At 50.5% G+C, this 25,072-nt stretch overlaps 1 protein-coding gene across 1 annotated transcript in view; it reads left to right on the top strand.

Moving 5' to 3' along the window:
• Nucleotides 1-870: 870 nt before the first annotated feature.
• Nucleotides 871-25,072, top strand: part of EIF2S2 (eukaryotic translation initiation factor 2 subunit beta) — a 60,069-nt gene continuing 35,867 nt past the window's right edge. The window contains exons 1-3 of the mRNA XM_075349940.1: nucleotides 871-1,040; nucleotides 8,838-9,018; nucleotides 22,201-22,301. Of these exons, the coding sequence (XP_075206055.1) occupies nucleotides 1,026-1,040; nucleotides 8,838-9,018; nucleotides 22,201-22,301 (297 nt within the window). The 5' untranslated portion in view covers nucleotides 871-1,025. The remainder of the gene's footprint in view (nucleotides 1,041-8,837; nucleotides 9,019-22,200; nucleotides 22,302-25,072) is intronic.

Here is a 25,072-nt window from a genome sequence, read left to right as displayed (position 1 = left end):
ATAGGAGACCACACACTGAGGGGCTGAGAATGGCTGCGGGGTGGGAGGACGGTTGGTGGAAGGTGAGGTCTATAACATGGGCTATGATGAGGGCAGAAGAGTTCAGGTGAGGCTCTGTGCGGGCCACAGTAATCACCCTCGCCAGCTTATTAGTTCCCAAGCGTGTGACAGTGACAATAATCGCTCGATCCTCCTCCATGGGAGAAGGAAGCTTGTTTTATTTTGCTAAATGAGATTTCAGTAGACTGAAGCCCTGGACAATGTTTCCTATTTCTCCCCTGCCCAGGAGATGTGGTGTGATCAAACCATGTCCCTGTACGGTCAGACACGGCCATTACACAGCCCTGGACAGGGGAGAAATCAAAACAGTCTACAGATATTACACCATTACCTCACAGCTGATGTTTTCTGTGAGGTAAAACATTACGCTGCCTGTATTTTTTTTTAAAGTTTTACTTCAAAGAAATAATTATTTGTGATCCCATGCTGTAATGTCTATATATGTTTTGCCTCCTTCTCGGCCCAGGAGATGTTGTATGATCAGACCACGTCCCTATACAGTCAGACACGGCCATTACACAGTACACAGCAGGGACACATATATAAGATTATCTCAGCACAGGAACATTTTTTTAAACACATCCAATTATTCCAAAATCTATTTATTAAAATGAACTTTGTGGGGATAACCCCTTCTACAGTTGTCAGCTGTGATAAAACCGATAGATGGATGTGGAGGAATAATTCACTACAAGTGAAATAATCACACTGCATTATTAGAGCACAGGAGGGGAAAAACTACACTTCCCAGGTGGCAATGCGGCGGCTCAAGCTTATTACACTGTACTTGGCGCGGTCCTGATGACGTCAGGTCTTTCAGTACGCGTGCGCACAGGCGTGTGAGTCGCTGTAGCTGATGTAAGAGTGGAGACCGGGTAAAGCGGACATTCAGCGAGGCGCCGCACGGACCGAGTACAGACTGCTCACCTATACCGACCGAGGCCGCACCGGGAACCGACGCCATCATGTCTGGAGACGAGGTGAGAGAAAGCGGAAACACGAGGGCGCAGGACACATGTGCGCTGCCGGTTGAGGGAGGAGGAGGCCTGAGCCGTGCGGCATGGCTGAGGGATGTGAGCGGTGGTTAGGGGCGGCTGTGCCCGCTTCCCCCCGCTGCTCTCCGGCCCTGCTCGCCATTATACCGGTGCACTGTACATGTGTGGACGGTAGCAGCCTGCACTCCTCAGTACTGAGCGCGGCCCTAGAACAGCGCCACCCTCCGATCCAGCCGTTCCCTGGTATTACAGCCTGGGGAGTGGGGTGTACCGGGGAAGCCAATGGTGCCGGCATCACCAGATCCTGCAGCCCGGGGAATGGGGAAAGACCCCTCTGGCCGCAATTACAGGCAGGCGAGTGTGTATGTGGCGGGCAGTGGGCGCCGAGCCCTATATACTGGCTTGTGTATGAGGCATATTGTCTGCAGCAATCACTGTTTAAGCTCCACTCCGGCTTCTTTTTCTTCGCTGTAAATGTAAGCCTTCTGTCTTCACCTTCCGGCGTCTTCATCTTCGCCGTTCCAGTGACGATCTGTGACTTGCCGGCTGCTCCAATATTACACGAAGCGTGCAAGAGGTCACAACTCAATACATCTCTATGAGCGCTTCCATCTGGCTCTCATAGATTTGCATTGAGACCTTGTGACGTAACTTCTGACTTCCAGCAAGTCTGAAATTATGGGTACAAGATGGCGCCTCGGGACCGGAGAGACCCCAAAAGCCACAGGAGGATGAGTATAAGACGGGGTTGAGATTTAAAGGGAACATGTCAGTAGATTTGGGGCCTATAAGCTGCGGCCACCACCAGTGGGCTCTTATATAGAGCATTCTGACATGCTTTATATAAGAGCCCAGGCCACTGTGTAGAACATAAAAATGACTTTATAATACCTAACAGTCGCGGTGCAGTTGGGTCATATGGGCGTCTCCACTCTCCGGTGCCAGCATCTCCTTTCAGCCATCTTTGTCGTCCTCCTTCTGTAGCCTGGGTGCATGACACGTCCTACGTCATCCACACTCGCCAGCATTGAGGTCCTGCGCAGGCGCAGTATGATCTGCCCTCAGTAGGGCAGGTCAAAGTATTGTAGTGCGCATGCGCGGGACCGGCGAGTGTGGATGACGTAGGACGCGTCATGCACACAGGCTTTAGAAGGACGACAAAGATGGCCGAAAGAGGAGGCGCCGGCATCGGAGAATGAAGACACCCATCTGACCCAAGTCCACTGCAGCGACCGTTTAGGTAAGTATTATAAAGTCCAAATCACTGGATTGTAGATGAGGGTGCTCTAACGCGTTTCGAATTGATAACCCTACTTTTTCATCCAGAAACGCATTGAATAAAGCCCCCTCCAGTACATTCCAGCGATTTGGACCTTCCTTTATCTACAGCAGCGCAGTTATAATCCGCCTTTCCTTCTGGTTTCCACACCCTGCTTCATCCTCTGGGCTTGTGGATTTTGCAGCATCTGTTTTTTACCATAACTGCTGACTATGGGTGCCACAACCTCACAAGCTGAGCACATTACCAACACAGTATTCCCCTTTATATTTGCAGGAGACCCTATAGCGCTTGCTGTCCACAGCATTTCACATGTCTGCGTTGACATCTCATGGGCCGGTTTTGGTCTCCTGTACTTATTGCTGCAGATGTTGTTCCCAGCAGAGTGGCGAGAACACAGCACTGAGTACGGAGGATCGCACCAGTCCAGGATATAATTATCACGCCTCCCTGAGTCCATTAAAGGAACCTATAACCAGGATTTTCCCATATAAGCTGCTGCCACCACCAGTGAGCTTATATACAGCATTCCAGAATGTTGTATATAAGAGCCCAGGCTGCTGTGTAGAACATAAAAAACACCTTTATAATATTCGCCTAGGGGGACGGTCCGGTCCAATGGCCGTCGCTGCTTTTGGTGCAGTACCTCCGCTTTTCTTGCCATCGCCGTCCTGCCCAGCCCCGTGTGCATGACGTGTCATGCGTCATTCACAGAGAGTCCACCATTGCAATACTGAGCATGCACACTTTGAGCTGCCATGCTGAGGGCAGAGCGAAGTACTGTATTGTGCAGGCGCGAGAAAAGGTCAAAGACCGCTTGCACATGCGCACTACACTACAATGTAATACTTTGATCTGCCCTCAGCTGAGCAGATCAAAGTGCGCATGCGCAGAAAAGCAGTGGAGGCCTGTGTGTGGATGACGTAGGACATGTCGTGCACATGGAGCTGGGCAGGAGGAGGGTGACTGCATGAGATAGTGAAGGTGCTGATCCGAGAGCAGCAATGCCCATTGGACTGGACCGTCCCCTAGGTGACTATAGGTGTTTTTTATGTTCTACTGAGTGTCCTGGGCTCTTAAGCGGGCTTTACACGCTCCGATATCGTTAATGATTTATCGTCGGGGTCACGGTGTTTGTGACGCACATCCGGCGTCATTAACGATCTCGCATTGTGTTTCACTTAGGTGCGACCTAAAACGATCGCAAAAGCTGCAAAAATAGTTTACCGCTGAGAGGTCGTCCTAAAACAAAAAATCGTTTATCTCTCATTAGCGATGTTGTTCCTCGTTCCTGCGGCAGCACACGTCGCTATGTGTGACACCGCAGGAGCGACAAACATCTCCTTACCTGCCTCCACCGGCAATGCGGAAGGAAGGAGGTGGGCGGGATGTTACGTCCCACTCATCTCCGCCCCTCCGCTTCTATTGGACGGCTGCCGTATGACGTCGCTGTGACACCGCACGACCCGCCCCCTTAGAAAGGAAGCGGGTCGCCGGCCAGAGCGACGTCGCAGGACAGGTAAGTCTGTGTGACGGGTGTAAGCGATGTTGTGTGCCACGGGCATCGATTTGCCCGTGTTGCACAACCGAAGGGGGCAGGTACGATTGCTTGCGATCTCGCAAGCGAGATCGCAGCGTGTAAAGCCTGCTTTATATACAGTATTCTAGAATACTGTATATAAGAGGTCACTGGTGGCCGCCACAGCTTACAGGGGACAAATTTATTGACAGGTTCCCTTTAAGAAGGGGTTTCCATCAGTGAGCACGTTTTATAACATGACTGACTAGTGTACAATGATCAGTATTCTTTACTAAACAGGAGATTCATGCGGCCCAAGCACAGGCAGCGTGACTCCGACCCCTGCTGCATTATTGCTGACGTGCGTGGTTTCCTCTGCTACACTGCAGCGTTTCAGAGACAGTATACCCCGCTATAATGGTGCTGTAAGGGTCTGATTCATTATGCTCATGGTTGAGGCAGCATGGATCTCCTGTCAGGTTCTCTTTAATAAATTCACATGCCACCAGCAGAATGAGTGATCAGACTCCTAGTTTAGGAGTCCATTGTATTCATGAGCAGTGCTGTTTGGAGGGATTCACCCCACTGTATACATGCAGCTAAATGACTCCCCTGACAACTTTTGGGGAGGGGGATCGATCGCACATCATCTGTGTCTATTGTTTATTCTGCTGTAGAATTGGCATGGCTTATATTTGCTAATAGTAGAGCAAAATTGGCCCCATACTAGGACTCCTCCACGAATTACGGCTGTAAAGCAGAATGACATTTCCCAGGCTCGGTCCTCAGTTTCTCAGTGTTACATCAGGCACCTTCCTATTGCACTTTGTTGTGCAGCAGTGTCATCACTGTCGATCTGCATATATCTAGGTGTGTAGTGGCTGGTATATGGGGCCATCATGGGGCCACACTATGCCTGGTCCATCTGTGGCCATCTAGATTGAACATCAAATAAGGAAATCCTATTATCTCTCTTTTGGATTTAGTGCCCAATAAAGGGACACACTCAAGACACATTATATTTGGTTTCAGTTGTCATCCATATTAAAGGGAACCTGTCACCAGTTTTTTGCCCTATAAGCTGCGGCCATCGCCAGTGGTCTCTTATATACAGCATTCTAACATACTGTATATAAGAGCCCAGACCGCTGTGTAGAACATAAACACTTTATAATGCTCACCTAGAAGGTCGCTCCGGTGCACAACGGTCGGATGGGTGGTGCCGTTCTCCGGGACCAGCGTTTCCCCTTTTGCCCATCTTGATCTTCCCTATTCTGAAGCCGCGGTGCATGATGCTTTTCTGTCATACACACGCACTGTCATTAAGGTCCTCTGCAGGCGCACTTTGATCTGCCCTGCTCGGAGAACGGCGCCACCCATCCGACTGTTGTGCACCGGAGTGACGTTCTAGGTGAGTATTATAAAGTGTTTTTTATGTTCTACAAAGCGGCCTTGGCTCTTATATACAGCATGTTAGACTGCTGTATATAAGAGCCCAGTGGTGGTGGTTGCAGCTTATAAACCCAAAAACTGGTGACAGATTCCCTTTAAAGTGAATCTTTCAGGTCCTATGTGCACCCAGAAGCACAAGCAGTTATGTATCTAGTAGCATACATAGAGATCTTTAGAAAAAGTATTTATAAAGGTCCTTTATGATATGCTAATGAGTGCAGGGACTAGTCACAAAGGCGTTGGTTTCTCCTAGTAGTCCGCCCTGTTAGCATGTTAGCACACCCACTGGAGCATGCGAACAATGCTATTCAATGTCCATTGCCCAGCATCATCAGCGGTGATGTGTGTACATGTGTCCATAGTCACCGCTTCAGACCGCTGGGCTTAGGGTCAGTGCGCATGATCAGTAGTTGCCGCCCTTTTGGTCATGCGCCCCAGATTCAGAGAGGTCTAGTGCACTTGACCAGAAGTGGCGGGCATTCTGATCATGTGCACGGACCCCAAGTCTGGCGTTCTGATGTGGTGACAACAGACACAGGTGCACACATCAACACTGATGACGCGTGGCATTGAATAGCATGTTAGCACACCCTTGTGGGCGTGCTAACATGCTAAGAGGGAGGCCTACTCGGGGGAACGAACGGCCTTGCCACTAGTCCCTGCGCCATTAGCATATCATAAAAGATCTTTAGAAATACTTTTTCTAAAGATCCCTTTGTGCTAGTGTATACAGCATTAGGCAGGGATTAGCAATATGCACCCAGAACTGCTCATGGTTCTGGGTGCATATTGCACCTGACAGGTTCCCTTTAAGGCAGCATTATTACAAGTATTCATCCAAAAGTACTGACATCTAGTGGACACTGTGCTGTACTGCACATTGTTGAATACAATTGCCTTCAGAAAGGGTTCTCTCCCACTGGCGTATAAAATGAATGAGTACAGTGTAAGAAACAAATCGCATTGCATTTAGCCCAATGTTGGTCAATGAGACAGAGCAGATCTGTGAGGTTTTTTCTCAGCTCAATTCAGACTGATAAAATTGCAGCATGCAGTGATTGCACTGTTCTGCCATACACGACTCGTCATTGCAAATCAATGGGTACAAGAGAAAATCGGATGCCACACGCATTTCTATCGGCGTCCTTGTGACGTTTAGTTTTAAGGGATACAGACGGATGCTAGGCGAGAAAATAATCACACTCACATGGCATATGGAATATCAAACTGATTTCACTTGTCCCACTATTCTGGATGAGAATGGGACACTCCAGTGTGAGCGAGGCCTAAAGCTGAATGTGCTTACTAGAAGGTGGAGGATGCGGCCTTATTCCCTTGTCAGTATTTGGAAGCCATTGTCAGCAGTAGACTCTACAGAGAGAAACGTATCATTGTGAGGTTCACATTTCTGCTGAGGTTTGGCTTACAATTCTGCTGAAATGCTACCATTTGGGTAATGGCATAGGGTGAGGCACCATGGGGACGTCCCAATGTCTCTACATTTGCCACCTGTGTGTGACTTGGTGATAAAAGCTGAAAGCACCATGTTTTGATTATGGTTTTTCTTTTTGCAAGGCTACTTGTAATATTCTACTCCTTGCTATGGTGACGTAGATGGCTACAGAATGAGCAGTTACCTGCGCCACCTCAGTCACAAACAGGGCAAATTTGGGGCTAGTGATGCCACTCTACTGCTAAACTTCCCACCATCATAGATTTTTCAGTGTATGTTTTCCAGGTGGAAAACCCGCACCATATTTATTACACTAGCAACAAGTATCATCCATACAGTGCGAACTTTAACCCTTTGTATAAAATGTATAACCCTTTAATAATAATTGATTACTGAAACAACTCCTTCCCATAATCCTTTACACTTTGCAGTACGATTCTCGTGCACTACTTCATCAGACCCGTGCTTGCTTCGCACAACTCTCTATCATATTGCCTATAAGGCCGGGGCTACACGGGGATCTACTGCGATCCTTGCATGACACTCGGCTCATGCTGACTGCACAGCAGGAGTTGAGTGTCATGCGGGTGTCACTGTGACTGTGGTCCAATCATGCTATCGGACCTCAGCTGCGGGGGGCGGGCCGGCTCTGCGGAGGGGCGGGCGGGCATGCGCTGCAGAGGGGTGGGTGGGATTCATCTCCCTCTCTCCTCCCTTGCCGGCTTTTGCCATTCTCACCCTGCACTCGCGGTACACCAGTGTACCGCGAGTGAAGTGCGATTTTTCTCTCACCCCATAGACTTGAATGGAGTGCGAGAGAAAACAGGATCGCATTATAGTCGCAGTATGCTGTGATTGTTTTCTCAGTCCAATTAGGGCTGAGAAAATCGCTCATGGGTGCTGACACGTAGGCTAATATTGGTTCCGAGTGGAATGCAATAAAACATCGCATTCCACTCGCTCCGATTTTCATGCCTTGTGGCATAGGCCTAACTCCAACAAAAGTATCCAAGGCATTATGTTTATTCCTCAAGAAATCTACTTTATTGTTCGAGACATAAAATAGTTAACTATCGCAACATTTCAACCACATTCCGCCCTTTTCAAACCATAATTCTAGTTTATGGCTTGAAAAGTTTCATATATTACCAAAAAGTGCAGTATTTACGGGCCTTTAATAGGGAGAGACATCCTTATACGAAGTAATGTCCCGTAACCGTAGAATGGCTTCAGATAAGTGACGTTAGTTATTGGTTTAGGTTCATCTAGAAACAAGCGAGTTTGGCTCCAAAAATCCATCCTGGTAAATGTAGGCCTATCTAGCGGCAATGTTTGGCCTGTCAGCCCCCAGAGATCCTGAGAGGATGGTCTGCGCATCCTCTCACCAGATCATCATACAGGTGTTTTGGTTTATTTTTTCTTCCCTCCCTGTCCAGTTGATTGACAGGTCTGTCCCATGTGTATACATAGGAGACACCTTTCAATCATCTGGAGTTGGGTGGAGAGAAGCTGACCAAGGACTTCATCAGACTGGTCTCATATCTCCCTATAGTCCTCAGTCTTTCAAACTCTCGTCTCTGGATTGCAGCCAGGCTCTGATTCTTGCTACCTATTGCTTGGGCACCATGAAGCTAATGACAGGTTTTCTCTCATGTGCACTGTATGTTACCCGTGGTGTAACTTGCACAAATCCTTTCTGGGCGAGACCTAAAGCTTTGTTTCCCTTGAATGAGTTCTCCTGTGCGTTGCTATCCTCCATATATACTGGGCTCCACAGCTACTCATGTTTTTGGGACCTAACTTGGACATATATGTGAGGCCTCATACAATCAGTGTGTGACTGAATTAAGAAAAAAAAAATATTAATCTAATCAAGCTTTACCTGCCCATGCGCCAGAAAATGTACTCCAGTCATGTCATGTTTAGTAATGTATAGTGGGACCCCTGTTCTCCTTAACCTATTAAGTGACCTCCTGTGGACTCTGGATCTAGACTGCCGAACTGAACATCAATCCTAATGAATTTCCCCTTTTGCTTTTTATGTGTAGAAATGATAAACGGATAAGTCTTGTGTTTTAGATGATCTTCGACCCTACCATGACCAGGAAGAAAAAGAAGAAGAAGAAGCCCTTCATGTTGGATGAAGAAGGAGGTGAACAGCCGGTGGAGGAGACACAGGTTCCCGAAACGAAAGAAGTGGAACCAGAACCTGTGGAAGAGAAGGATTTTGACCTGGATGAAGAGTCCTTTAGGAAAAAAGGTATTGTATAGATATTTTGTATGCTGTGTTGGCCACCAGGGTATCAGTATATGCTGGCCAAATGTATGTCAGTAGGACATCTGTTGGCTCTTTGAGATGTATCAGGGGAACTTGCCAATGTAATATGTGACAGTGGTAACGCACCATAGAGGGCCACCTAATCTTTATTTAACAGGGGACACTTATTTTAACGGGGGCCTCTATTTTGTATACATTTACTAACTGAGCAGCTCTCTCATCTATACAATGGCTGCTGGAGGAGGAGTTATGTCACCGGGCATTTTTCATCATACCCTTCCAATTGAAAAAATGCTTTCTTTGTCGCTCCATTGGGAGACCCAGACAATTGGGGTGTATAGCTTCTGCCTCCGGAGGCCACACAAAGTATTACACTTTAAAAAGTGTAACCCCTCCCCTCTGCCTATACACCCTCCCGTGCATCACGGGCCCATCAGTTTTTATGCTTTGTGTTGAAGGAGGCACACATTCACGCAAGCTCCACATTTTAGTCAGCAGCAGCTGCTGACTTTATCGGATGGAAGAAAAGAGGGCCCCTAACAGGGCTCCCGGCATGCTCCCTCCTCACCCCACTATGGTCGGCGGTGTTGTTAAGGTTGAGGTACCCATTGCGGGTACAAAGGCTGGAGCCACATGCCGTTATCCTTCCCCATCCCTTGGAGGCTCTGGGAGAAGTGGGATCCTAACCGGTCACCATGCACTGGGACCGGGCTCCCTCCGCAGCCCCTGGGGGAATCTGACGGACAGGAGACCGGGTATCATCAGGGACAGGCCCTGCTTCTTAGAGAAACTGTGTCCCCTTGGGGACGGCGCATAGAGCGCCTGTGTAACAGACGCTGCAGCGGCTGCTGTGTGTTTTCTGTCGCCGGGACGACCGCGCCTGTTTCCCGGCCGCGTTACTAAATTTAGTCCCCGGCTTCTGCGGCCTAGTACCGCATACTCCCGCCCCCGGGCCTGCCAGTCAGGGGTAAGGGCGGGACGCTAGACTGCACGTCAGCGGTGAGGGCTGGAGCATACTTAGGTATCCTCCTCCCCCCTCACTGAGCACTGTGGGGCACCAGATTCCCGCACTTTGAGGCACGCCCACGGCCCCCTCCTCCTCTGAGAACGCTGGCAGCCATTGTTATCATCACTTCTGCCGGTGGAGAACTTCAGACCGAGCTCCAACAGCTCTGGGAGGCCCAGGCAGGGAATCTGGTGGACACACAACCGCTTTGGGCGGTCGGTAAGCCGCACCGGTTACCAGGTGCTGGCCCCCCTGGGTGCCGAAGTGTATATATATATATCCATATATTGTATACATTTGCTCTGTTCGGCCGCATTATTTGCTTTTGGCTATATACCCTCACTGATTGCTCTAAGAGGAGACAACAGCATGTCGTCCGCAAAAAGCAAGGGTGCCAAGGCACAGGCTTATTTTGCAAGATGTACCTCTTGTGCGGCTATGTTACCTGCAGGTTCCACCTACCCTCATTGTGTGCAATGCTCGGCCCCTGTGACACTCACTCAGCCGGAGCCTCAGGCACTGGTGGGACCCTCGGCCCAGGTAGAACCACCGGCTTCCACTGGCCAGGTGGCAGGGACAGAGTTTGCAGTGTTGGCTGAGAAACTTTCTGAGTCACTTTCACAATCCATGGCTCAGTCTATGGACAGATGGTCTGCTAAGATAATAGAAGCTTTGCAGTCCAGATCGGTAACTCAGGCCCCGGGCACTGTTGAATCATTGCCCCCAGGCCCCCCTCGGTCGGCGCAGCAAAGTGCTCCTGAGGTGACTCCTAGGTCCCACGGTGAGGACTCCGACACGGACCGCAGTCCCAGACCGGCTAAGCGGGCTCGCTGGGAACTTCCCTCGACTTCATCACAGTCTGTTTGGCGAGCAATTGGATGAAATTATTAAAGGGAACCTGTCAGCAGAAATTTCCCCTAAAACCTAACAGATTCCCCCTCTGCAGCTCCTGGGCTGAATTCTAGAAAGGTCCCTGTTATTATTGGGCCCCCTTTCTGACCAAAAAAAAGAGTTTATAAAGAGGTACCTTTTTGGCTTCGGATTCTATCCCTTTGTCACGTGATAGTATTTTGAACACGCCCCTATCACGTGACAAAGGGACGTCATCCCTGGAAGCAGCCCATACAGTCTAGCATCTACACTGAGCACAGTGTGACGCTGGAGAGGTTTGCGCGCTCACGAGATTATGGGCGGGTACTTGCTGATAACAGTCACAGTCCCGCCCATAATCACTTGCCTGCGCACACGTCACCAGCAGTCACAGTGCTCAGTCCCGTGAGACTGGCACTGGGCATGCGCGGGGATGGCTGGAGCAGTGGGCGGCGTCCAAAAGTATGGAAATCAGCGATGGGGGCGGCATACAGGACCAGGGGGCAGAATAACGGCCATCAGGCTGCCCGCCCCCGTGTCTGATTTATAGAATCCGAAGCCAAAAAGGTACCTCTTTATAAACTCTTTTTTTTGGTCAGAAAGGGGGCCCAATAATAACAGGGACCTTTCTAGAATGCAGCCCAGGAGCTGCAGAGGGGGAATCTGTTAGGTTTTAGGGGAAATTTCTGCTGACAGGTTCCCTTTAAACAATCCAAGGGAAAGGACTCGTCCTTACCCCAGTCCAAACCAAACAGACCTCAGCAACGGAAGATACAACCGAGGTTTCGGTCCTTTCGGCCCTCAGCCAGGTCTCAATTCTCCACGTCCAACAGGCCACAGAAGGGCCAAAGGAACCCTGATTCATGGCGGTCTAAGTCACGTCCTAAAAAGACCGCCGGAGGAACCGCCCCCAAGGCGGCCTCCTCATGACTTTCGACCTCCCCAAACCGCATCCTCGGTCGGTGGCAGGCTCTCCCGCTTTTGCGACGCCTGGTTGCCACATGTCCAAGACCGATGGGTGAGAGACATTCTGTCTCACGGTTACAGGATAGAGCTCAGCTCTCGTCCTCCGACTCGTTTCTTCAGAACATCTCCGCCCCCCGAGCGAGCCGATGCAATATTTCAGGCGGTGAACACTCTGAAGGCAGAAGGAGTGGTGATCCCCGTTCCCCTTCAAGAATGTGGTTGCGGTTTTTACTCCAACTTGTTCGTGGTGCCAAAAAAGGACGGATCATTCCTTCCCGTTCTGGACCTCAAACTGCTCAACAGACACGTGAAAACCAGACGGTTCCGGATGGAATCTCTCCGCTCTGTCATCGCCTCGATGTCCCAAGGAGAATTCCTAGCATCAATCGACATCAGGGATGCTTATCTCCACGTGCCGATTGCACCAGAGCATCAACGCTTCCTGCGTTTCGCCATCGGAGACGAACACCTTCAGTTCGTGGCACTGCCTTTCGGCCTGGCAACAGCCCACGGGTCTTCACCAAGGTCATGGCAACAGTGGTGGCAGTCCTACACTCTCAGGGACACTCCCTTACTTAGACGATCTTCTAGTCAAGGCACCCTCCCGGGTGGCATGCCAACACAGCCTGAACACTGCTCTGGAGACTCTCCAGAGGTTCGGGTGGATCATCAATTTCCCAAAGTCAAAATTGACACCGACCCAATCGCTAACTTACCTCGGGATGGAGTTTCATACTCTCTCAGCGATAGTGAAGCTACCGCTGGACAAACAGCGTTCACTACGGACAGGGGTGCAATCTCTCCTTCGAGCCCAGTCACACCCCTTGAGGCGCCTCATGCACTTCCTAGGGAAGATGGTGGCAGCAATGGAGGCAGTTCCATTTGCGCAGTTTCATCTGCGTCCACTCCAATGGGACATTCTCCGCAAATGGGACAGGAGGTCGACGTCCCTCGACAGGAACGTCTCCCTTTCTCGGGCAGCCAAAGCCTCTCTTCAGTGGTGGCTTCTTCCCACTTCTTTGTCGAAGGGAAAATCCTTCCTGCCCCCATCCTGGGCTGTGGTCACGACGGACGCGAGTCTGTCAGGGTGGGGAGCGGTCTTCCTACACCACAGGGCTCAGGGAACCTGGACTCCGACAGAGTCCTCCCTTCAGATCAATGTTCTGGAGATAAGGGCAGTGTATCTAGCCCTAAAGGCGTTCCAGCTGTGGCTGGAGGGCAGGCAGATCCGAATTCAGTCGGACAACGCCACGGCGGTGGCGTACATCAACCACCAAGGCGGCACACGCAGTCGTCAAGCCTTCCAAGAAGTTCGGCGGATTCTGCTGTGGGTGGAAGCCACAGCCTCCACCATCTCCGCAGTTCACATCCCGGGCGTAGAAAACTGGGAAGCAGACTTTCTCAGTCGCCAGGGCATGGACGCAGGGGAATGGTCTCTTCACCCGGACGTGTTTCAAGAGATCTGTTGCCGCTGGGGAACGCCGGACGTCGACCTAATGGCGTCCCGGCACAACAACAAGGTCCCGGCATTCATGGCACGGTCTCAAGATCACAGAGCTCTGGCGGCAGACGCTTTAGTTCAGGATTGGTCGCAGTTTCGACTGCCTTATGTATTTCCTCCTCTGGCACTGCTGCCCAGAGTGTTACACAAGATCAGGTCCGACTGCCGCCTCGCCATCCATCGCCCCAGACTGGCCGAGGAGGTCGTGGTATCCGGATCTGTGGCATCTCACGGTGGGTCAACCGTGGGCACTACCAGACCGACCAGACTTGCTGTCTCAAGGGCCATTTTTCCATCTGAATTCTGCGGCCCTCAACCTGACTGTGTGGCCATTGAGTCCTGGATCCTAGCGTCCTCAGGGTTATCTCAGGATGTCATTGCCACCATGAGACAGGCCAGGAAACCAACGTCCGCCAAGATCTACCACAGGACGTGGAGGATCTTCTTATCCTGGTGCTCTGATCAGGGTTTTACTCCCTGGCCGTTTGCCTTGCCCACTTTTCTGTCTTTCCTTCAATCCGGACTGGACAAGGGTTTGTCTCTCGGCTCTCTCAAGGGACAAGTATCGGCGCTTTCCGTGTTTTTTTCAAAAGCGTCTAGCCAGGCTTCCGCAGGTACGCACGTTCCTGCAGGGGGTTTGCCACATAGTCCCACCTTACAAGCGTCCGCTAGAACCCTGGGATCTTAACAGGGTGCTAACGGCTCTTCAGAAACCACCTTTCGAGCCGATGAGGGATGTCTCTCTTTCACGCCTTTCGCAGAAGGTGGTCTTCCTAGTGGCAGTCACATCACTTCGGAGAGTGTCTGAGCTAGCAGCGCTGTCATGCAAAGCCCCCTTCCTGGTGTTTCACCAGGATAAGGTGGTTCAGTGTCCGGTCCCGGAATTTCTCCCTAAGGTGGTATCCCCCTTTCATCTCAATCAGGATATCTCCTTACCTTCTTTTTGTCCTAATCCAGTTCACCAATGTGAAAAGGATTTGCACTTGTTAGATCTCGTGAGAGCACTCAGGCTCTACATTTCTCGCACGGCGCCCCTGCGCCGTTCTGATGCGCTCTTTGTCCTTGTCGCTGGCCAGCGTAAGGGGTCGCAGGCTTCCAAGTCAACCTTGACTCGGTGGATCAAGGAACCGATTCTTGAAGCCTACCGTTCGTCTGGGCTTCCGGTTCCTTCAGGGCTGAAAGCCCATTCCACCAGAGCCGTGGGTGCGTCCTGGGCATTGCGGCACCAGGCTACGGCTCAGCAGGTGTGTCAGGCGGCTACCTGGTCGAGTCTGCACACTTTCACGAAACACTATCAGGTGCATGCCTATGCTTCGGCAGATGCCAGCCTAGGTAGGCGAGTCCTTCAGGCGGCGGTTGCCCACCTGTAAGATAGGGTCGTTTTCGACTCTTTTTATCGAGGTATTCTTTTACCCACCCAGGGACTGCTTTTGGACGTCCCAATTGTCTGGGTCTCCCAATGGAGCGACAAAGAAGAAGGGAGAAGGGAATTTTGTTTACTTACCGTAAATTCCTTTTCTTCTAGCTCCAATTGGGAGACCCAGACAATTGGGTGTATAGCTATTGCCTCCGGAGGCCACACAAAGTATTACACTTAAAAGTGTAAGGCCCCTCCCCTTCTGGCTATACACCCCCAGTGGGATCACTGGCTCACCAGTTTTAGTGCCAAAGCAAGAAGGAGGAAAGCCAATAACTGGTTTAAAGACCAATTCAATCCGAGGAAACATCGGAGAACTGAACCATACCACATGAACAACATGTGTACCCGAAAAAACAGAAAAACCCCGAGAAAACAGGGCGGGTGCTGGGTCTCCCAATTGGAGCTAGAAGAAAAGGAATTTACGGTAAGTAAACAAAATTCCCTTCTTCTTTTTCGCTCCTAATTGGGAGACCCAGACAATTGGGACGTCCAAAAGCAGTCCCTGGGTGGGTAAAAGAATACCTCGTGATAGGGCCGTCAAACAGCCCTTTCCTACAGGTGGGCAATCGCCGCCTGAAGGACTTATCTACCTAGGCTGGCGTCTGCCGAAGCGTAGGTATGCACCTGAAAATGCTTGGTAAAAGTATGCAGACTCAATCAGGTAGGTGCCTGACACACCTGCTGAGCCGTAGCCTGGTGCCGTAATGCCCAGGATGCACCCACGGCTCTGGCAGAATGGGCCTTCAGCCTTGAGAGAACCAGAAGCCCAGTAGAACTGTAGGTTTCAAGAATTGGTTCCTCGATCCCCCGAGCCAGGGTGGATTCAGAAGCTTGCGACTGTTTACGCCGACCAGCGACAAGGACAAAGAGTGCATCCGGGTGGCGCAGGAGCGCCATGCGGGAAGTAGAACCTGAGTGCTCTCACCAGAACCAACAGATGCAAATCCTTCTGAAATTGATGGACTGGACGAGGACACAAAGAAGGTGAGGTGATATCCTGATTGATATGAAAGTGGGATACCACCTTAGGGAGAAATTCCGGAATCGGACGCAGAACTACCCTGTCCTGGTGAAGGACCAGGAAGGGAGATTTGTATGAGAGCGTTGCTAGCTCGGAAACTCTCCTAAGAGACGAGACCGTTACTAGAAGGCCACTTCCCGAGAAAAGCGGGAAGGGAGACCTCTTTCAAAGGCTCGAAAGGCGGCATCTGGAGAGCAATTAGAACCTTGTTCAGATCCCAGGGCTCTAACGGCCGCTTGTACGGAGTGCTGAGACGACAAACTCCCCGTAGGAACGTGCGTACCTGAGGAAGTCGTTTCTGAAAAAATACAGATAGCGCTGAGACTTGTCCCTAAAGGGAACTGAGCGACAACCCTTTTTCCAACCTAGATTGCAGGAAGGAAGGAAACATAGACGATGCAACCGGCCAGGGAGAAACACCCTGCGCCGAGCACCGAGATAAGAATATCTTCCACGTCCTGTGGTCAATCTTGGCGGACGTTGGTATGCTAGCCTGTCTCATGGTGGCAACCACGTCCTGAGGAAATCCTGACGACACTAGGTTCCAGGACTCAATGCCACACCATCAGGTTGAGGGCCGTAGAATTCAAATGGAAGAATGGCCCTTGAGACAGCCAGTCTGATTGGTCTGGTAGTGCCCCCGGTTAGCCTACCGTGAGGCACCACAGAACCGGGAACCACAACATCCTCGGCCAATCTGTAGCGACGAGGATGGCGCGGCCGCAGTCGGTCCTGATCTAGCGCAGCACTCTGGGCAACAATGCCAGAGGTGGCACATAAGGTAGCTGGAACTGCGACCAATGCTGAACTAAGGCTTCTGCCGCCAGAGCTCGATGATTGTGAAACCGTGCCATGAAGCTGGCACATTGTTGTTGTGCCGTGACGCCATTAGATCGACGTCCGGCCTCTGTCAGCGGCGCCAGATCTCCCGAAACCCGTCCGGGTGAAGAGACCATACCCTTTCGGCCACACCCCGGCGACTTAGGAAGTCAGCTTCCTAGTTTTCCACGCCTGGGATGTGAACTGTGGATATGGTGGATGCCGTGTCTTCCACCCACATCAGAACCTGCCGGACTTCCTGGAAGGCTTGCCGGTTGCGCGTTCTCCTTGGTGGTTGATGTATGCCACCGCTGTGGAGTTGTCCGACTGAAGTCGGATCTGCTTGCTGTCCAGCTGCTGTTGGAAGGTTTGTAGGGCAAGATACACTGCTCTGTGTTCAAGAACATTGATCTGAAGGGTGGATTCTTGCTGAGTCCACGTACCCTGAGCGCTGTGGTGGAGAAAAACTGCTCCCCACCCTGATAGACTCGCGTCTGTCGTAACTATCGCCCAGGATGGGGATAGGAAGGACCTTCTTTTTGACCATGAGGTGGGAAGAAGCCACCACCGTAGAGATTCCTTGGCCGCCTGAGAAAGAAAGACGACTCTGTTGAGGGAGGTCGACTCCCCGTCCCATTGGCGGAGAATGTCACATTGTAGTGGACGCAGATGAAACTGCGCGAAAAGAACTGCCTCCATTGCTACCATCTCACGTAGGAAGTGCATGAGGCGTCTCAATGTGTGCGACTGGTTCTTAAAGAAGAGATTGCAGCCCGTAGTGAATGCTGTTTGTCTAGCGGAAGCTTCACTATCGCTGAGAGAGTATGAAACTCCATGCCTAGATATGTTAGCGATAGGGTCGGGGTCGGATCTGACTTCAAAAAGTTGATGATCCACCCAAAACTCTAGAGAGTCTCCAGCGCAACGTTCGGGCAGTGTCGGCATGTTTCCTAAGAGAGTGCCTTGACAAGTAGATCGTCTAAATATGGGATCACAGAGTGACCCTGAGAGTGCAGGACTGTGACTACTGCTGCCCTGACCTTGGCGAAGACCAGTGGGACTGTCGCTAGCCGGAAGGTAGAGCTACGAACAGAAGGTGTTCGTCTCCTATAACGAAGCGTAGAAACGCTAGTGCTCTGGATCAATCGGCACGTGTGGATAAGCATCCTTGATGCCTAATGATGCTAGGAAATCTCCTTGGGACATTGAGGCGATGACATGGCGGAGGGATTCCATCCGGAACCGCCTGGTGTCCACGAGCTTGCTGAGCAGTTTTAGATCCAGAACGGGACGGAACGGCCCGTTCTTATAGGCACCGCAAATAATTTGGGGTAAAAACCGTGACCTTGTTCCTGAAGAGGAACGGGGGTCATCACTCTTTCTGCCTATAGAGTGCACCCTGTTTGCAGAAGAGCAGCGGCTCGGCCGGGAGGTGGAGAAGTTCTGAAGAATCGAGTTGAAGGACGAGAAGTGAGCTCTATCCTGTACCCGTGAGACAGAATGTCTCACACCCAACGGTCATTGACCTATGGCAGCTAAATATCGCCAAGGCGGGTGAGCCTGTTACCGACCGAGGATGCGGAGAGAGGAGGCCGCAAGTCATGAGGAAGCCGCCTTGGAAGCGGGTTTTCAGACTGTCTCTTTTTTGGGCGTGACTGAGCCCGCCAAGAATCTGAGCTCCTCTGATCCTTTTGAGTCCACATTGGACGAGGAAAAATGGGACCTGCCCGAGCCTCGAAAAGACCGAAACCACGACTGCCTCCTGCTCTGTTGGGGTTTGTTGTGTCCGGGCTGAGGAAAGGATGAATCCTTACCCCTGGACTGTTTAATGGTTACATCCAAACGCTCACCAAACAGTCGGTCAGCAGAAAAAGGCAACTGGTTAAGCAACCTTGTTTGGAAGCAGAATCTGCCTTCCATTCACTTAACGAGCAGACCAGGCTCTGCTTAAAAACACGGAGCAGCGGAGGCTACTGCCGTACGGTTCGCAGAGTCTAGGGCAACCTGAATCGCGTAAGAAACAAATGCAGACATTTGAGAGGTTAAGGATGCCACCTGCGGCACAGATGTACGTGTAACCGTGTCAATCTGTGTAAGACAAGCTGAAATAGCTTGGAGTGCCCCAAGGGTGAGAATGCTGGAGCCAACGGTGCGCCGACAGTCTCATAGATGGATTTAGACCAGAGATCCATCTGTCTGTCAGTGGCATCTTTAAGTGCAGCTCCATCTCCCACTGCAACTATGGATCTAGCTACAAGCCTGGAGATTGGAGGATGCCGCTTGGGACACTGGGTCCAGTCCTTGACCACGTCAGGGGGCAGGGATAACGTGTATCCTAAGCCGTTTGGAGAAGCGCATATCTGGATAAGTGTGGTGTTCCTGGACTGCCTCTCTGAAGGCAGAGTGGTCCAGAAAAATACGTGAAGCTGACTCCTCCACTGGAGGAGCTGGGAGAAATAACCAACATTCTATTGATGGACGCTATAAGATTATTCACTATGGCGTCACCATTAGGTGTATCCAGATTGAGAGCGGTCTCAGGATCAGAATCCTGAGCCGCTACTTCCGCCTCATTACACAGAGAGTCCTTCTGCTAGGACCCTGATGAAACCGAGGGCCGCTCATAGTGAGCCCGCTTAGGCTGTCTGGGACTGACGTCTGTGCAGAGCCGTGACTCTGGGATGCGTGTGACATTCCCGGAGCTGTTAGTTGTTCACACTGAGGGGGGCCATGGATCAATGATTCAACAGTGCCCATGTTGTGAGAGACATGTCCGGACTGCTAGGCTTCTAGTATCATAGCCATAGTCTCAGAAAATCTGTCAGTAAATACTGCAGACACCGTCCTCATCCTCTGGCCATTAGCAGAGACTCCGGCTGAGTTGGATATAATGGGGGTCTATGTAACCTGCCGGCCGTATAGCCGTACATGCTGTACCGGCTGCATAGAAAAACATGTGGTTCTGCACCTTTGTTTTACACAGAGAATATGCTGATAACTCCTCCGCACAATCCAGGAGGGTATATACAACGTGCGACCAAACAGTGCAATGTATATAGTACAAGCATATCTATAAGTGCACTTCTGCACTAGTGGGGTTAGCACCACAGGTGCTGCTTAACGCCTATTGCAGCGATTGTGTGACTATCAGAATGCCAGGGTCTTCCACACTTGTCTCTGTATCGTACAGAAACTGACACTAATGGCTGCCGGCGTCCTTGTAGAGAAGGAAGCCGTGGGCGTGCCTGAGAGTGCGGGAATCCGGTTTCACAGTGCACACAGTGAGAGGGGTGGAGTATGCAAAACATACTCCAGCTCTCAGCGCTGCTGTGCTATGCAGCGTCACGCCCCTACCCTGACTGTCAGGCCTGTGGGCGGTAACGAAGGGAGACTAGGCCCAGAAGCCGGGGACTCGAGTTAATAAGCGCGGCCGGCATATCAGTGCTGGCCGGCGCGGAAGTCCCCGGCGCACCACAAATCCCAGCGGCGCCTTAAATAAAAATGGCAGCGGCGGTTAGCGCAATAGTCACCCAATACACTAACACACCCAGCAACGCTGTGGTGTGCGATGGCACTAGTGCGGACAGCGCCGCTGTCCCTGGCGCACTAACACACCCAGCAGTGCTGCCGTGTGTCTGCGCGGTCCCCACAGGGACACAGAGTACCTCCATGTAGCAGGGCCATGTCCCTGAAGATACTCCTCCATGTCCAGCAGATACCAGGGGCTGTGGATGGAGCACGGTCTCAGTGCCTGGAGACCGATAGAATCCCACTTCACCCAGAGCCCTGTAAAAAGGGATGGGGAAGGAAGCAGCATGTGGGCTCCAGCCTCCGTACCCGCAATGGGTACCTCAACCTTAACAAACACCTCCGACATGAAGTGGGGTGAGAAGGGAGCATGCTGGGAGCCCTGTATGGGCCCTCTTTTCTTCCATCCGACATAGTCAGCAGCTGCTGCTGACTAAACAGTGGAGCTATGCGTGGATGTGTTGCCTCCTTCGCACAAAGCACAAAACTGGTGAGCCAGTGATCCCACTGGGGGTGTATAGCCAGAAGGGGAGGGGCCTTACACTTTTAAGTGTAATACTTTGTGTGGCCTCCGGAGGCAATAGCTATACACCCAATTGTCTGGGTCTCCCAATTAGGAGCGAAAAAGAAATTTTGTTTACTTACCGTAAATTCCTTTTCTTCTAGCTCCTATTGGGAGACCCAGCACCCGCCCCTGTTTCCTTCGGGCTGTTGTTCTTTTGTGTACACATGTTGTTCATGTTGAATTGTTCTCTTGGTTCATGGTTTCAGTTCTCCGAACATCCTTCGGATTGAATTTACCTTAGACCAATTTATAAGTTTCCTCCTTCCTGCTTTGGCACCAAAACTGATGGGCCCGTGATGCACGGGAGGGTGTATAGGCAGAGGGGAGGGGTTACACTTTTTAAAGTGTAATACTTTGTGTGGCCTCCGGAGGCAGAAGCAGAAGGACACCCCAATTGTCTGGGTCTCCCAATAGGAGCTAGAAGAAAAGGAATTTACGGTAAGTAAACAAAATTCCCTTCTTTTCATATGAATGTCTTTCAGCTCGAGTAGACTGGTGGACAAGTCTGGTCCTATACCTCTCCATCAGCAGCATTTTAGTGGGCATAAGAGCCCTTCAATCTGAGAGGGAGAACCGGAGAAACTTTCACAAAATTATGTCCCAACACATTATAAAGTGGCCCACCTCTTTAACGGGAAGCTGTCAGGTGTAATATGCACCCTGAACCACGAGCAGTTCTGGGTGTATATTATTAATTCCTGCCTAACCGTTCCTGTATACACTAGCATAGATAAAGAGATCTTTAGAAAAAGGATTTCTAAAGATCCTTTATTATACGCTAATGAGCGAGGGGACTAGTCTGAACGGCATGAGTTCCCTTGGCTAGCCTGCTTCATTAGCATGTTAGCACGCTCCTGTGGGCGTACTAAAATGCTGAAGAATGCATAGTGATGCCGCACATACCCAAGTCTTGATGGCGGCTGGCCGAGGATGGACACGCATCGCGCATGATCCGGAGTCCCCGGGACTTCTGGTTGTGTGCGCTCTATACCTCACTGAAGCTGGGAAGCTTACACCTGGCATCAATTCAGTGCCCATGATCGGAAGTGTGCATCCATCCTCCGCCAGCCGCCTTGAAGAGTGAGGTATGTGCGGCGAAGCTGCGCATTCATTAGCATGTTAGTATGCCCAACATGCAGCAGCTAACAAGCTAAGGGGGCTGGCTAGCCAAGGGAACAATCCCCCCAAATTGCTACTAGTCCCTGCACTCATTAACATATAAGAAACGATTTTTAGAAATACTGTTTCTAAAGATCACTTTATCTATGCTAGTGTATACAGGGACGGTTAGGCAGGGATTAGTAATGTGCACCAAGAACTGCTCGTGGCACTGGCTGCATATTACAGCTGACAGGTTCCCTTTAAGCTGACCACGCATAATTAAAGTCGAGCAAACAAATAAGATTGCTGCTGCATTATTGCTCCTGATCTATGGAAAAGTAAATTTAGTCCATTCTTCCTTTCCTAGATGCACCAGATGATCTGGATGATTTAAATTTCTTTAACCAGAAAAAAAAGAAAAAGAAAACTAAGAAGTTTGACTTGGATGAAGCAGAGGAAGGTGTTAAGGTATTCTGGAAGTATTAACTTGTATTTGTACAACGTGAACATTTCTTTGGCAACTTTGTTGTAATTATTGAGATGTGCACTATATAAATGGCATCTAAAAGTGTATAAACCAAAAATCTGGAACAATGATGTGAGACAGTCACCAGACACCAATAGCAAAGGACCAAATAGTAAATAAAAATAATACTTTTAGTGTAAGCATAAGTGACATGAACAATAATAAAAAGGAGCAAGCAGAGAAGATAACAGCCACTCTGAAAGAAGCCGTCCAGCAGTGTTCTTTTTATTCTATTTGGTCCTTTGCGATCGGTCCCTCTGTCTGGTGACCCTCACATCATTCACATAGGGTGTTCCAGTATTTTGGTTTATATGTTCTTTGGTGGGCCTTGGTTTTACAAAAACTATATAGGTGTACTGGCATCTAAAAATTGTTCAAACATTTTTTTTGGGTGGTGTTTATCTTTTTCCCTATAACACTCTGATAAAAAAAGACAAATTGGTTAATGTGAGTTTATTGGCCTTTTTGAGATTAATGACCTATAATCAGGATTATTAATTAATATTAGATCAGTGGGAGTCTGACATGCAGCACCCCCCAACCATCAGCTGCTGTCAGCTCTGCACTGGCCGGATATACACAGTCAAAGGACCCGAAACAGCCCGTCTCCTTTTTCTGGTTTGTGCTTTCTGCAGAGAACTGTGCATCTCCTATTGCAATGATGACTACATAGTGAACTGAGCCATGCTGTTTATCTCTGTTCACGCTTTACGCCAGGCCACCGACACCAGTGATAACGGCTGATCTGTGGGGATTAGCGGCCACAACCATTTTGAAATCTATATCCTATCCTAAGGATGTCACCAATGTCACAAGGCTGAAACAGTCTGGCAAAGGCCACTAAACCTCATAATAGTCTGCTACTTGCTAAAATGCAGAAAAGAACGGATTAACTTCCTAAAGTAATTGCTTTTAAAGAGGTTTGCAAAAAAAAAAAAAAAATTCTATAACAATCATTAGTTTTTCTCAATATCACATTATGTTTAACAGTGCAGCATAAATGCATACTTACTATTGTTATATGGACTAAGCCCAACATAAGTTTATTTCTTCGGCGCTCCATTGGGAGACCCAGACGATTGGGGTGTATAGCACTGCCTCCGGAGGCCACACAAAGCAATTACACTAAAAAGTGTAAGGCCCCTCCCCTTCTGGCTATACACCCCCAGTGGGATCACTGGCTCACCAGTTTTCTGCTTTGTGCGAAGGAGGTCAGACATCCATGCATAAGCTCCACTGTTCAGTCAGCAGTAGCTGCTGACTATATCGGATGGAAGAAAAGAGGGCCCATACTAGGGCCCCCAGCATGCTCCCTTCTCACCCCACTTGCGGTTTGTAAGGTTGAGGTACCTATTGCTGGTACGGAGGCTGGAGCCCACATGCTGTTTTCCTTCCCCATCCCCCTGAGGGGCTCTGAGGAAGTGGGATCTTTCCGGCCACCAAGCCCTGAGGCCGGGCTCCATCCACAGACCCATAGAACCTGCTGGATGTGGAGCGGGAGTGCCGTTCAGGGACAAGGCCCTGCAACTTTCAGGTACTCTGTGTCCCCGTATGGCAGGCCACGCACACTCCAGGCTTGCTGGGTGTGCTAGTGCGCCGGGGACTGTAGCGCTGTGCGCTGGGCTTATAGTCCCTGCAGATTACTGGGGGACTTTACGTGTGGGGACCGCCGCGCCGACCGCCCCTGGAGCGGCGGCGCAGCTGCGACTTGTAGTGCGCCGGGGACGCGCCGACCGCGCTTTTACGGCGGCGGCGCTTCTAACTTTAGTCCCCGGCTTTTGCGGCCTAGCGCCGCTTCGTTCCCGCCCCCACCCTGTCACTCAGGGACAGGGAGAGACGCTGTTCTATAGCAGCGCCGAGGGCTGGAGCCTTATTTGCATTCTCCAGCCCCCTTCACTAGACACAGTGGGCGCCGGGTTCCCGCTCTTGTCTCGGGCACGCCCTCGGCCCGCCCCTCTCCTCTGGACGCCGGCAGCCATTCCGGCACGCAGAGCGGGAAAACGGAGACACTGAGCTACCAGCAGGATTCTGGCGCCACACACCCGCTTTTGTGCGGGCGGTAAGCGGCAACTAAAGTGCTGACCCACTAATGCCGAAGTGTCCTGTTGTACTTTTGTACGGTCGCTATTCAGGATGCAGACCTAGAAACAGCAGCAAAAGATCAGGGGTGCTAAAGCACAGACTCTATATGCTGCTTGTCTTGCATGTGCTGCAGTGTCATGTGTCCTTTATGCTTGTATGCTTTACATTGCACTGTAAGGGCTATTCTTGGCTGTCTACCCGCCTAGATGGCTAGACAGCGGCAGCAAACAGCAATGGTGCTAAGGCACAAGTTTTCAATGCTGCTTGGATGGCATGTACTGCAGAGTTTATTTTCATGCTTGTACATTCACTGCATGTCGCTATTCTTGGCTAATGCTCCTTGATGACTAGACAACAGCAGCAGAAAAGCAAGGGTGCTAAGGCACAAGCTTTCAATGCTGCTTGGATTGCATGTGCTGCAGTGGTTATTTTCATGCTTGTATGCTATACATTCACTGTATGTCGCTTTTCCTGGCTAATGCTCCTGAATAACTAGACAACGGCAGCAGAAAAGCAAAGGTGCCAAGGCACAGGCTTTCTATGCTCCTTGTACTGCATGTGCTGAAGTGTTTATTGTACTTCATGCTTGTATGCTATACATTGCACTGTACGGTCGCTATTCTTGGCTAAT

Source organism: Anomaloglossus baeobatrachus, chromosome 5 (assembly GCF_048569485.1).
Source record: "Anomaloglossus baeobatrachus isolate aAnoBae1 chromosome 5, aAnoBae1.hap1, whole genome shotgun sequence".
Lineage (NCBI taxonomy): Eukaryota > Metazoa > Chordata > Amphibia > Anura > Aromobatidae > Anomaloglossus > Anomaloglossus baeobatrachus.
This window is presented reverse-complemented; position numbering and strand designations above follow the sequence as displayed.